The sequence below is a fragment of the Hypanus sabinus genome, chromosome 5 (genome assembly GCF_030144855.1).
Source record: "Hypanus sabinus isolate sHypSab1 chromosome 5, sHypSab1.hap1, whole genome shotgun sequence".
Lineage (NCBI taxonomy): Eukaryota > Metazoa > Chordata > Chondrichthyes > Myliobatiformes > Dasyatidae > Hypanus > Hypanus sabinus.
Genome location: NC_082710.1, coordinates 110,625,078 through 110,640,144, shown reverse-complemented (window position 1 = coordinate 110,640,144; position 15,067 = coordinate 110,625,078). Strand labels below are relative to the sequence as shown.

At 43.3% G+C, this 15,067-nt stretch overlaps 1 protein-coding gene across 1 annotated transcript in view; it reads left to right on the top strand.

The window, feature by feature from the left end:
• epb41l5 (erythrocyte membrane protein band 4.1 like 5) overlaps positions 1 to 15,067 on the top strand; it is a 218,943-nt gene that overhangs the window by 118,604 nt on the left and 85,272 nt on the right. Inside the window, exons 8-10 of the mRNA XM_059970330.1 lie at positions 354 to 441; positions 7,755 to 7,843; positions 9,095 to 9,164. Of these exons, the coding sequence (XP_059826313.1) occupies positions 354 to 441; positions 7,755 to 7,843; positions 9,095 to 9,164 (247 nt within the window). The remainder of the gene's footprint in view (positions 1 to 353; positions 442 to 7,754; positions 7,844 to 9,094; positions 9,165 to 15,067) is intronic.

Here is a 15,067-nt window from a genome sequence, read left to right as displayed (position 1 = left end):
ATAGTTGACAATACAATCTGTCATACAACATCTTGAGTGAAGGAGCAAACTTGACCCCACAATCCCGCAATTTTAACTACAATTTGAGAAAGTAGCATGGCAGTTAAGCACTTGTTAGATGAAAATAACAAATTTCACAGTGTATGCCAGTGATATTAAACCTGAATCTGATTCAGAATTTATGCTGCATTTCAATTGAAGTAACCATCCCTGAGTTAGTGTTGCACTTGTCTGTCCCTGTCTCTTGTGTTTCATTCTGAAACGGGGCTTGAACTCTCAACCTTCTGTTCTGGAGGCGTGATCTGCAGAGCTACCCCTGTGTGACCGAATTTCACCATCTTTTCTCTTTGCAGAGGTCAGACGCCCTCTCAAGCAGAAATAAACTATCTCAACAAAGCCAAGTGGCTGGAGATGTATGGTGTCGACATGCACAAAGTCAAGGTAAGGGTTGGAATGTCTAGTAATGTTGATGTCATGGATAGAATGAGATCTTTGTTTCCTGTGTTAGCTTAACTGCAGATGTTATATTGAAAACCCTCCTTTTCCTCAACATTTGTTGAGAGAGAAAAAGTTCTCATTTCTGCTTTCTGCCGTGTCAATAAACATTTTAAAACATTTAAAATAAAAAAATGCAGCAGACACGTAGCAGGTCGGGCTGTGTTTATGGGAATCTCAGTGGTTAATGCTTAAGATTTACCAGGCTGCTGCCTGAGTTAGAGAGAGTTCTTAATGAGCTAGAGCTTTTCCCTTTGAAGCGAAGGAGGATGAGAGGTGATTTGATAGAGGTGTAAAAGATGATGAGAGGCAGAGTTTGTGCAGATAGCCAGAGACTTTTTCTCAGGGTGGAAATGGCTAATATGAAGAGACATAATTTTAAGGTGATTGGGGTAAAGTATAAAGGGGGATGTCTGAGGTATTCCTCGCACAGAGAGTATTGGGTGCATGGAGTGCCCTGCCATTGTGGTGCTAGAGACACATATATTAAGTATATTTACGAAACTTCGGCATGTGGATGATAGAAAAACGGAGGGCTCTGTAGGAGGGACATATTGGACTGATCTTCGAGAGGTTAAAAGATCAGCACAACATTGTAGGCCAGAGGGCCAGTACTGTGCTGTGATGTTCTATGGTCTGTGTTTGACCTGGATGTTGAATTGTACAATTTCAGGTAACTTGATTTCCAGTCTGAATCAGTGATCTGCCTGCAATATTACCTCAGTTTTTTGTTTGTTTTCCTCCTCTAGGAGTGAAGGACATGTGCAACCTGATGTCCTGCTCTGCATTCTGGAACTCCTACATCCGTTTGTCGATGTTCTCCCTCTCTAACTGCTTTTGTTCAATCACTGCCCAGTTAACCTTGTTGACAGCTTATACTTCCCTCTCTTTGGCCAGCTCGACAGCTTTCCATTTGGAGACCAAACCAATCAATAACATTTTTAGTCTTTGCAGATCTTTATTACTTTTTAATTTGTATTTGTACCTCCCAGCTTCTCTTGTCACCACCCCTCCCCACCCACCTATCTTCCCCCTCACCTCTCACCTGCCAGTTTATTCTCCTTCCTCCCCCACCCCTAACCTCCTTATTCTGGTTTCTTCCCCCCTTCCTGATGAAGGGTCTCTACCCAAAATGTTGATTTTATATTCCTCTCCATAGATGCTGCCTGACCTGATCAAGGGCCTCCAGCACTTTGTGTGTTTGCTCTGGACTTGCAGCATCTGCAGAATTTCTTGTGTTTATATAGTTTGCAGTGAATTTGAATAATTCCAGATCATGAAATAATTGAAGCGACAGTTCTGTTTAATTTTGACCCGGGGTGGGGCGGGGTGGGGGGGGGGGGTTGTTAAAATTTCTTTCATTTCAGATTTTCTGTTTTCTAAGCGACCTGGTTGCTTGTAGGTCATGGCTAATTCTCAGAAGTAATGTTTTTTTTTGTTTCATTTTATTACTTAGAACAATTAGATTTATGCTTTCTCAGATGCATTGAGGTTTGATGTACAAACTTCAGTTTTGCTGACACCTTAGATATTTGAAAACATGTTGATTAACTTGCTTTACAACATGAAGTGAGAGGATTTGTTGAAAAACATATCTATTATTTCAAAAGAAATGGGTCATTTCTGAGGTGTTGCTCGTAGCCCTGGTAGAATTATAGAATCATAAGCCATTGGAGCAGAATTAGACCATTTGGCCCATCAAGCCTGCTCTGCCGTACCATTATGGCTGATTTATTATCCCTCTCAACTCCATTCTCCTGCCTTCTTCCCATAATTTTTGATGTCTTGATTGATCAAGAACCTATCAACCTCCGCCTTAAATATACCCAGTGATTTGGCCTATACAGCCTCTGTGGCAATGGATTTGACAGATTTACTTCTCTCTGGCAAAAGAAACTACTCCTTGTCTCTGTTCTAAATAGATGTTCCTCTATTCTGAGGCTGATCTCAGCCACTATAAGAAGCATCCTCTCAACATACACTCTGCCTAGGCCTTTCAATATTTGATAGGTTTCAATACGATTCCGGCCCCCCCCCCACCCCATTCATCTGAACTCCAGCAAGTACAGGCCAGAGCCATCAAATGCTCCTTGTGTTAATCCTTTCATTCCCAGACTCATCCTCTGACGAAGGGTCTCAGCCGGAAACGTCGACAGCGCTTCTCCCTATAAATGCTGCCTGGTCTGCTGTGTTCCACCAGCATTTTGTGTGTGTTGCCATCCTCTTGAACCTCCTCTGTACCCTCTCCAATGCCAGCGCATCTTTTCTAAGCTAAGGGGCCCAAAACTGCTCGCTATACTCCAAGTGCGATCTGACTGATGCCTTAAGAAGCCTCAGCATCACATCCTGTCACTGAGCCACACAGCAGAGAATAGATCTTTCAGCCCATCTAGATTGTGCTGGTCTGGTTTTCTCTCTAATCCCATCTACTTGCACTCAGACTGTATCCCTTCATACCTTTCTTGCCGCCCCATACGTAACTGTCCAAATTTCTGTTAAGTGTTACAATTGTACCCAGATCTACCACTTCTGCCCTTCTGCTGGCAGCTCATTCCACATCCACACCACTCTCTGAGTGAAATTATTATATGTGGAATAGTACGACACAGGAAAAGGCCCTTCGGCCCACAATGTTGTGCTGAACCAAATCAATTAGTAATAAAATGGCCAACTAAACTAATCCTCTTTGTCTACACAATGTCCATATACTTCCATTTTCCTCACATTCATGTGCCTATTTAGACATCCCTTAAAGGTTTCTAATGTTTCCGCTTCTACCACCACCACCATTCCGGGCTTCCGCCATTCTGTGTCTAAAACTTGCCCCTCACATCTCCTTTGAACTTGCCTCCTCTCATTTTAAATGCGTGCCCTCTGGTATTAGACATTTCAATCCTTGGAAAAAGTTACTGTTTGTCTACTCTGCCTGTGCCTCATAATTTTATAAATCTTCATCAGATCTCTCCTCAACCTCCGACGCTCTTGAGAAAGCAACCCAAGTTTGTCCAGACTCTCATTGTAGCACACGCCGTCTAAACCAGGCAGCATCCTGGCAAACTCTTCTGTACCCTCTCCAAAGCCTCAACATCCTATAACAGTGACCAGAACTGCATGCTGTACTCCATGGACAACCTGACTAGAGTTTTGTAAAGCTGCAATATAACTTCCTCACTTGAGTATCTCAGCTAATAAAGACAAGCATGCCATAAGCCTTCTAAACCAGCCTATTGGCCTGTGAAACCACTTTCAGGCCTCTGCTCAACAACACTTAAAAATCTTGCCTTTAACAGAGTACATGTACATTCCACCAAGGTGCAATACTTCACATTTGGCTGGGTTAAACCCCATCTGCCATTTCTCCGCTCATGTCTGCAACTGATCTATATCCAGATGTATTCTTTGCCAGTCTTCTACTCTATCCACAATGCCACCAATCCTTGTATTATCTGCAAACTTACTAACCCACCCATCTACATTTTCAATCAGGTTATTTGTATGCATGACAAACTGCAGCGGTCCCAGTGCAAATCTGTGTAGAACACCAGTAATCACAGACCTCCAGCTAAAATAAGTTTCTTTGGCCACCACCCTCTGACTTCAATAGGCAAGGTAGTTCTGAATCCAAATGGCCAATTCTTCTCAATCTTTGGAGGGACATTGTTAAACATCCATGTAGATAACCTTCGCAGTTCTACCTTCACCAATCACCCTCATCACCTCGTCAAAAAACTCAATCAAGTTGGTAAGATGTGACTTGCCCCTTACAAAGCCATGCTGGCTGTCCCTAATTAGGCCACGGTTTCCCAAATGCTCATAAATCCTACCCCTAAGAATTGTCTCAAGTAACTTCTCTACCATTGATGTGAGACTCACCAGTCTATAGTTTTCAGGATTATCCTGTGTTCCCCTCTTGAATAGTGACCAACATTAACTGTTCGCCGGTTCTCCAGAACCTTGCCTGTGGCCAGGGAGGACCCGAAGATATTGGTCAAGGCGCTAGTATTCTCTTCGCTTGCCTCTCTCAATAACCTATTTTGATTCCGTAATCAAAATAAATGATAACAAATGATTCAGCACCTTTAGCCTCCGTCTATTCTCACAGTCTAATACTGGCCCACTCCAACAATGGCCGTCCTGCTTTTACACCTTTCTTTCTTTATTGGCACAAATAAAGCTCACTCCTGAAGAGACTTGCTCTTTTCAAATGGCTGCCGTCTTGCAGCGATGTCATTTTCTCACTTGCTGCTTCAAAGAATGAAGATTGCCCCTCAGATTCCCTTCAAATATTTTACAGAGTATAGCTCTGTGGATCAAAAGGGAAGAGGGGAGAAGAGGAGTGTAGTAGTGAGAGTTAATAATTAGAGGAGCAGAAAGCAGATTTTGTGGATTAAGGAGAGACTCCCGGATGGTATGTTGCCTCCCAGGTGCCAGGGTCAGGAATGTCTCAGATCTGGTCTATGGTATTCTAATGGGGGAGGGTGAACAGTAGGAAGCCAAGGTACATATTTGTACCAATGATATGGGTAGGAAAATGAGGAAGGTCCTGAAGAGAGAATGTAGGGAGTCAGGCAGAAATCTGTAAAGCAGGACCTCCAGTGTAGTAATCTCTGGATTGTTGTCTGTGCCACAGTGAACGGAAGGATAGGATGATTTAGCAGATGAATGTGTGGCTGAAGAACTGTGCAAGGGGCAGCAGCATTTCAGATTTCTGGATCATTGGGATCTCTTCTGGGGAAGGGACGACCTGTATAAAAAGGACAGGTTATGTCTGAACCTGAGGGGGACCAATATCCTTGGGGCAGGTTTGGTAGAGCTGTTGAGGAAAGTTGAAGTTAATTTGGCATGGAGATGGGAACCAGAGTGTTAGTGCTGAGGATGGGACAGGTGATGTACAACTAGATGCATCGCGTAGTGAGACTGTGAGGAACAACAGGCAGATGATAGGTAAAATTGCAGTCAGTGGGATGAGTTAAACTGTAACAGAGGGTCAAAATAATTTTAAAAAGTGATGAATACTGGACCGTGGCTTTTTTGAATGCACGCAGTGTACGGAATAGTGTAGATGATTTTGTAGCACAATTAGTGTCATTTGCAATTATCATGTTGTGGGCATCACTGAGTTGTGGCTGGAAGAAGATCATATTTGGAAGCTTAACATCCAAGAATACACATTGTATTGAAAGGATGGGCAGGTAGGCAGACGGGGTGGTGTGTACTGGTCGTTATGTAATGACTTAGTTTTGATTTGGGAGCTTAATGTAAAGGAACACTTAGGAACCTGTGATCATAATATGATAGAATTCTCAGTGCAGTTTGAGAAGGAAATAAGATCAGATGCATCAGTATTACAGTGCAGTAAAGGGAATTTAAGAGGCATGAGAGAGGAGCTGGCCGAAGTTGATTTGAAGGGGACACTAGTAAGGATGATGGCAGAACAATGGCTGGAGTTTCTGGGAGAATTTGGAAGGTACACTATAGATACATCCCGAAGATGAAGTATTCTAAAGGGAGGATGAGGCAGCCATGGCTGACAAGGGAAGTCAAATACAAATAATAAAGCAAGAGAGGGCAGAAAATATAGAAAAAATTAGTGGAAAGTTAGAAGATTGAGAAGCTTTTGAAAACTAATAGAAGGTAGCCAAAAAAAAGCCATAATGAGGAAAGATGAAATATGAAGGGAAGCAATACATCCAAATTGCTGGAGGAACTCAGCAGGCCAGGCAGTATCTATCTACCTATCTGTCTATCATAGACGCTGCCTAGCATGCTGAGTTCCTCCAACATTTTGTGTGTCTTGCTTGGATTTCAAGCATCTGCAGATTTTCTCTTGTTTGATAGGTTCTTGATTGGACATGGCATCAAAGGTTATGGGGAGAAGACCGGGATCTGGGGTTGAGGAGGAGATAGAAAAAAAGGGATCAGCCATGATTGAATGGTAGAGCAGAATCGATGGGCCAGATGGCCTAATTCTGCTTCTATGTCTTATAGTCTAAATATGAAGGTAAGCTAGCTAATAATGTAAAAGATTAAAAAAGGGATTTTTCTGATATATGGAGCAAAAGATAGACAAGAGTGGATATTGGACCACTGGAAAAGGATATTGGAGTGTTAATAATGGGGAACAAAGAACAGAGGAGCTTAGTAAGTATTTTGCCTCTCTCGTCACTGTGGAAAACACTAGCAGAATGCCAGAAATTCTAGAGTGTCAGGAGGCAGAAGTGAGTATCCTTGCTATTAATAAGGAGAAGGTACTTGAGAAGCTGAAAGGTGTGAAGGTAGGTAGGTCACATGGAACAGATGGTAGTGTTGAGGAAGCAGGGTGTCTGCAGAAGGATTTGGACAAATTGAGGGGAATGGGAAAGGAGGTGGTACATGGATTGTAGTGCAGGGAAGTGTATGATCATGCGCATTGGCAGAAGGAATAAGGGTGAAGACTGTTTTCTAAATGGGGAGAAAATTCAAAAATCAGAGGTGCAAAGGGACTTGGGTGTCCTCGTGCAGGTTAACTTGCAGATTGAGTTGGTGGTAAGGAACTCAAGTGCAATGTAAGCATTCTTTTCAAGAGATCTAGAATACAAAAGCAGGATATAATGCTGTGGCTTTATGAGCATTGGTCAGATCGTACTTGGAGCGTGTTGAACCGTTTTGGGTCCATTTTCTGAGATAAGATGGCATTGGAGAGTGTCCAAAGGAGGTTCACAAGAATGATCCTGGGAATGAAGGGTTAACATGTGTTTGTTGGCTTACTTGCTAGATTTTAGTAGAATGGGGGGGGGGGCAGGTGCACTGAATTTCATTGAGACCTATCAAATATTGAAAGGCCTAGATAGTGGATATGGAGGTAATGTTCCCTGTAGCGTGGGAATGTAGGACTGGAGGACACAGCCTCAGAAATGAGGGATGTCCACTTAGAACAGAGATGAGGAAACATTTCTTTAGCCAGAAGGTGGTGAATCTGTGTCTTTGAGGATATTTAAAGAGGAAGTTGTTAGCTTCTCGATTAATCAGGGTGGCAAAGGTTACGGGGAGAAGGCAGGAGAATTTGGTTGAGAGGGAAAACAAATCAGCCACGATGGAGCAGACTCAATGGGCTAAATGCCCTAATTCTGTAAGTTGTTGGGTGCTATGCTTTTTCGATTCCGTGCATTGGAGCAGGTGGTGATGCAACTAATCATGCAACCAAATTTCCTTGTCCTTACTGTGGTCGAGAGTAAGTACCTTTTTTGAACCATGACTTTTCTTTCTGTTTGTCTATTTAGGGAAGGGATGGAAATGAATACACCCTGGGCTTGACCCCAACAGGAGTCCTGGTATTCGAAGGAGAAACCAAGATTGGACTTTTCTTCTGGTTAGTTTGTTCCTTCATCTTATTATCATTGACATAATGTGACAGTGCTAATGGCAGTACTTCCTTCCATGTCATCCAAGCAGGCATCTGCTTTGGAGACAGTCTCTGATTACATGATTGGTTCACCAAGTAAGCGACTTGTAGTGTAATGGAGATCCTCAGCTGATATCCTGAAGTGAAAGCCTGATGTTTAGTTTCATTTTGATTCGTTTATTTAGAGATATAGCGTGGAACTGGGCCTTCTGGCCCGACGAGCTGTGACACCAGCGACCCACCTATTGAGCATTGACCACCTTCTGCTTGGGCCCTTAGCTCCCAGTGGAACGTAGGCCATTGATGACCTCCCGTCTCCATGGTGTGGTTGGAATTCATCAATGCTTCTGTAATCCGTTGTATCTACTGTACAGGGGATTGTCGTATACAACTTCACCAGAGCCCTGTTGACCAGTCTTACCTGTTAACACTTTTCAGGATGGGAATGTAGGGTTGGACTTTAAGAGGCAACTTAACACTGACCTAATGACTACATAATTTACAACGACCAGTTAACCTACCAAACTGTGCACATTTGGGTTGTGGGAGGAAACTGGAGCACCTGGAGGAGACCCATGTGGTTCCCAGGGAGAACATACTACCTCCTTGCCAACAGCACCAGAACTTGGAACACCTGAGCTATAAGAGCATTCTGCTCACCGATACGATAATGTGGCACCCCACCGATGCAATGTAGTTTCTTTGGCTGTCCATCGATTTTGGATGATGACTGAGGCCTGGGCAGGGTTGTATGGGAGACCGGCAGTTGTCATGCTGCAATCTCCCCTCTCCACACCACTGATGTTGTCCAAGGGAAGGGCATTAGGACCCATACAGCTTGGCACCGATGTCATTGCAGAGCAATGTGTGGTTAAGTGCCTTGCTCAACACGCTGCCTCAGCTAAGGCTCGAACCAGCGACCTTCAGATCACTAGACTGACGCCTTAACCAATTGGACACATGCCACATAATGTAGATTCACTGAGCTCTTCGACTGTGTTACATTTGAAATGTGTGTCAGCTTATCAGTTTTATGTGATACTGGTCTTATTAAACATAATCAGTGCCCCGATGCTGCCAAAGCACTGTGTTTAGTGGGTGTCGTACAAACTTAGTGACAAAAGAAGTCTTTGTATGTAAAGAGTAGAAACTTCTTGTTTTTTTAAATGTTCTGGCATTGATATTGGAAATTACAGGCTCTATCTTTGTTGTTTTCAGGCCTAAAATCATCAAACTGGAATTTAAGAAAAGCAAGCTAACTCTAGTGGTGGTGGAGGATGATGAAGAGGTAAGTTAGCGAGACCTTGGAATATTATTTTCACAGTCTGTGGAAAGGGCAATGGTGTTGCCTAGAAAATCAAAAAAGGGCAGATGATGATCACAGTGGTTCAATAATTCCATTTAATAAAGGGGAATGTATACAATATACAACCTCAAGTTCTTGTTCTTCGCAAACATCCACAAAAACAGAAAAATACTCCAAACAATGAATAACAGGAAAAATGTTAGAACCCCAAAACCTCCCCCATTCCCTCCTCCCTTGCACAAGCAACAGTAAAGCATTGGCCCTCCCCACCCCTTTTTACTTCGGCAAAAAGCATCTGCACCTTCCACCCACCGAGCAAGCAATAGCAAAGCCCCCAAGTAAGACTCTGATCTGCAGGACAACAAAACTGATTGTTTACCTGGTGTTCGTGCGTGCGTGTGTATGTGTGCTTCTCCCTCTCCCTCACCCCCACCTCACCCCTCTCTTCCCCCTCACACCTCTCCCTCCCCCTCACCCTCTCACCCCCATCCTGTTCTTACTTTTAAAGCTGGAAAATTTGCAATGGGTGAAGGGCTGGAGATTTGCCTCTACCAAAAGAGATATAAGACACCCCTTTCCTCCAGTAGTCTGCGGATCACCCTTGGACAAGGTGTAGCACCTGCTTAGCCTCCCAGTTAGAGTCCCATAAAGCCATGGAAGCAGGTGGTGGATGGTTATATGAGCAGTGGTTCATAACACAATTCTGGTTATACGACCACTGATGTCAGGTAGACAGTCTCTAAAGGGTATTGATAATGGCTGGGGTCATCGGTCTTGTAAAGGCTTTGCCCTGAAGATGGCATTGGGAAACCACTTCTGCAGAAAAATTTGCCAAGAGCAATCGTCGTCACGATGGATGGAAGACCATGATCACCCACATCATAGGACAATGATACATAACGAGCAAATTATGTTGAAAACTTGCATAAACACAAGAGATTCTTCTGAATGCTGGAAATCCAGATACACACGCACGCACGCACACACACACACACACACACACACACACACACACACACACACACACACACACACACACACGCACAGACACAATGCTGGAGGAACTCAGCAGGTCAGACAGTATCTATGGAGAGAAATAAAGAGTCAATATTTCTGGTTGAGATCCTCCATCAGGTCTGGAAAGGAAGGGGGAAGAGCCAGAATAAAAAGGTGGGGGAGGAGGAGTACAATCTAGAAGGTGACAGCTGAAGCCTGGTGGGTGGGGGAGGAAGTAAGAAGCAGGGAGGTGATAGGTGGAAAGGACAAAGGGCTGGAGAAGAAGGAATCTGATTGGAGAGGAGAGTGGACCTTGGTAGAAAGGGAAAGTGGGGTCTATCAGAGGGAGGTGATGGGCAGGTGAGTGGAAGAGGAAATGTGAGAGGGGAGCCCAAGTGGGGAATGGAGGAAGAGGTGGGGGGAGGAGTAAAAATTACTGGAAGTTAGAGAAATCAATGCTTATGCTATCAGACTGCACAGACAGAATATGAGATGTTGCTCCTTCATTGTGACATTGGCTTCATTACGGTCAGTAGAGGAAGCCATGAGCATTTGCCCACTTTTCCATCCAAAGTAGCTTCCTACTGGTCGAAGAGATTAGCATAGTGACTTCCATTACCTTAAGATGCTTTGTAGCCACTGAAGCGTTGCAGTGTGAAAATGTGGCAACCATTAAGTTCTGCAACATCGGTGAAATAATAACTGTATCGTACTTTATGGAACTGTGGCCTGCTGTAGGGAACTGTCATGTTCTTTAACATAAATCCAAGGGATCTTTACCATCTGCATGACAAGGGAGAATTAGTGAATTTACTCTGAAAGGAGGCATATAATTACAGACTCTATACAGTTCGTGGGAATGTCACTCCACCTCAGTGGTACAAATAGAAAATTGCTATCCTCTGTACATTCCTAATTTTAATGAGCGGTTCCTTTGTGTGAAAGCGTAGAGGTGTTCCCTCCCATGAATGTGCTGCTTAGCACACCTACTGTGATGCTGGCTGTCGGCGGCACTCTCTCTATCATTCACTGTTGAGGGTGGTGCATGAAAATTGCCACTTGGGTGAGGTACCGATAGTGGATTGTTGCTAAAGCAACTGTGTGCCAAACTTGTTGGTGTCTCCAAGATACAAATGTATGTGAAGCATGTGATTATCTTGTGGCTAATAACTGCAATTGAAATCTTAATAAACTTTATAAGGCGTTGGTGAAACCGCAGCTGGAGCACTGTGAGCAGTTTTCAGGCCCTTATCCAAGAGATGATGTGCTGGCATTTGAGAGGGTACAGACCCGGTTCACAGATTTGATCCTGGGAATGACAGGGTTAATGTATGAGGAATGTTGGGCCTGTATTCACAGTAGTGGGGGGGGGGGGGGGGGAGAATCTATTGAGTATTGAGAAGTTCTAGCTGGAGTGGACATGGAGAGTGGATATCTAGGACCAGAGGCAGCCTCAGATGTCCCTTTAAAACAGGGATGAGAAGGAATTTTTTTAGCCAGAAGATGGTGAATCTGTAGAATTCATTGCCACAAATGGCTGTGGAGGACAAGTCATTGGATATTTTTAAAGCGGAGGTTGGTACTTTCTTGATTAGTCAGGGTGTCAAAGCTTACTGGGAGAATGCAAGAGAATGGGGTGGAATGGTGGAGCTGTCTCGATGGGCTGGATGGCCTAATCTTGCCGCTATGTTTTGAGGTTTAAATTTCGGCTTTTGGAGACATCAAACAGTGAAGACATTGATCTTGCAATGGTAATGTACCAGAAAGCCGGTGTCTTCAGGTGGGAGGGGTGGGCAAGCATTAATGTACACAGAATACTGAGATAGGGTGAAGGAAACTTAAGTGGTCACCTTACCTTTTGCATTTTTACACTGCTTCTGTGCTTTCCTTTGTAACTTGAGATCATCCAAAATTGTGCTGCTCACCAACTAACTACAAGTCCTAGTAATTCTTTACCTTAGCATCCTCTCACCCGAAGTGGATCTAAGTCAGCAAAAACTGATTTTTTTGAAAACGATTGCTTACAACTCTCTCCCTCATTAACTCTGTAACCGCTGGAACTCTCTGCCTCCATTTGTAACCTTGTGTCATTGGACATTACAGCATAGAAACAGGCCCTTCAGCCCATCCAGTCCATGCCAAACTATTAACCTGCCTCGTCCCATCGACCTGCACCTGGATCATAGCCTTTCATACCCCTCCCAACCACACAGCAATCTAAATTTCTCTTAAATTTCAAAATCAACCTAACTTTTATAGTCCTTGTTTGAATTAACTATGCTGATGGAGTCCACGTCCTCAATTCCTTCAGCCATTAACTTGTGGGAGTTCCTGCTGAAATGCTCAGTTCCTTTTTATCTTTCTGTGTTTGCTGCTCCTGGAAGTTTAAAGTTAAAATCAGGGTAATTGTCACACACTCAAGTACTTGCATGCACCTGTTTAAGGAACAGCTGACCTGCAGCATTATTACAGGCACAGAGCACCGTAAAAGCAGCACTCACAAGAAAAACCTAAACTCAACATAAATTACACCCAAGTTTTTATAAGAAGACACAATAGAACAATACAAATGTAAGGCCCATTTGAGTGTGAAGTGATCAAAGCAGCCACAGTGTTGTTCTCATTGAGTTAGAGATTAGAGTTATACCAGTTAGTTCAAGAACTGAAAGGTGAGGGGGTGGGGGGTAGCTGTTCTTGAACTTGGTCTATTTCTTTGACAGATCTTTAGGCCACTAATGAGACTTGGTGGCAGCAGGTTATCTGGTATTGCAACAGACAACTTGAGCTACATTAGAAATGCCGTATGAATTCTCCTTTTTATTTGTGGGGGATGTGACTGTTGCTTAAGAATCTGTGTTTGAGTAAGCCCCTTAAAGTGTGAGGATTCTGAGCCGTAAGTTATGTATGATTTATGTTTAAGCTTATGTAATTTGTCACGTTTGAAATGTACTGTGTTGCAGTTGTATAAAGATTGAAGATTGTTCAATGTCATTTCCAGAACACAAGAGTAAAGGAGAACGAAATAATTGTTACTCTGGATCCAATGCAGCAAAAAAACATGATAAGATAAAGAGCACAATAATAAACAAAAACAACACAATGAATATCAATATTTAAGATAACATATACGTATATTGATTGTAAAGTATTTCCATAAAGACCAATTTTCCTTGCATGTATACCCTGGGTAAATGCCCCCATGACGATAAACTTGAACAGGAACTCCATACCATGAGCTGCTTTCAGATCTCTTTCCTGTTGCTGGATAAGACCACCTTTCTCAGGGTGTGACAGAACCAGGGACAACTGAGCAACACCAACAAGGTTGAATTTGTAACCAATGTTCTGCTGGCCAAGCATCATGGCAGAATGACTGAGTTGAACATTGCAGTTGAAGGACACCTTGCAGACCTTACTCCTCGTTGATTGCTAGGGCTGGGTGCTAAGCTGTGTCTCAGCCATAAGTGTTGCATGAGCCTAGTATGGAAAATGCCATCAGTGATCCCGACCCCAGACTGTTTAGAAACTGCTGCACGTTTTGGTGAACTTGCTTGTAGGACTGCAAAACGTGTATTTGATAATTGTTGCTTTCCAACAACCACTGAAGTGGGGTTGAAACAGCACTGAAAGGAGATTTATGTCAAATTAGAGCTTGTAAACTTGAGCTTAGCATTTCTTGGGAGAGTGGTTAAAAGATATATTGGTCAGAGTTCCTTGTCCTTGTTGTCATAACATGAAGTCCATTTAACCTTTGTGACTCCCAGATAACCTTTGTACAAATTCGTTCTTGAGCTAGACATGTCAGAATTCCTTTTTGAATGCAAGCCAGAACCATTAAAGTTTTCTTGAATAGTGATAAAGTTTGCTTGCTTGCTTTGGATCCAACTATTGGTGCCTTCTGTGTTCTTTTTGAATGTGTTGACTTTATAGCTTAAGAGCACCACTACAGTCTTTGGTCAATTTCTCCGACCTTGTACAAATGGTGCTTCTGAGAGTCTGGGCCGCGGATCGGAGGCGTGGAGGCAGCCTCACCTAAGGTTGGAGGCCGGTCTGTGTGTGAGTTTGGTGGGAAAGGGGTTTGTTTTGCTGTTGTTGCCTTGCTTTGCTCTGATGTTGTTGCTGCTTGTGTTGCTCTGCTGGACAAGGTGAGCATACTATGATGGCATGAGGATGTGTAACAACACGTGGGCTGGCCCCCAGAACACCCTTGGGTGTATTGGTGGTTCATGGTTCATTCATTTCACTGTATGTTTTGGTGTACACATGGTAAATATAAATATAATTATTCATTGCTAGCAACACATGAAATACCGGAGGAACTCAACAGGTCAGGCGGCAACTTTGGAGGGAAGTAGATAGTCAACATCATGGGTTCAGATCCTTCATCAGTCCAGTATCTGCAGCATTTCTTGATTCTCTTTTCCTCACTGTTAACTTCAGAATAGAAGTTAGTATGATATAACGCAGTCCATCATTGGGGAAAACCCTCCCTCCAGTGAACACATCCATGTGGAGTGCTGTCACAGGTATACAGCTTCCATCATCAGACCCCACCATCCAGGGCATGCGCTCTTCTCACTATGCCATCAGAAAGAAGATAAAGGAGCCTCAGCAGCAACACCACCAGGTTCAGGAACAGTTATTACCCCTCAACCATAAAAGTCTTGAACCACAGAGGCTAACTTCACTGAATTCATTGTAGGAATCATTGAAATGTTCCTACAACCTATGGACTCACTTTCAAGGACTCTTCATCTCATGTTCTCGATATTAGTTTTTGTATTTGCACGGTTTGTTGACTTGTGCACACTGGTTGAACTCCCAAGTTGGTGCGGTATTCTATTTTGATTATTATGAATTTATTGAGTATGCCCGAAAGAAAATGAATC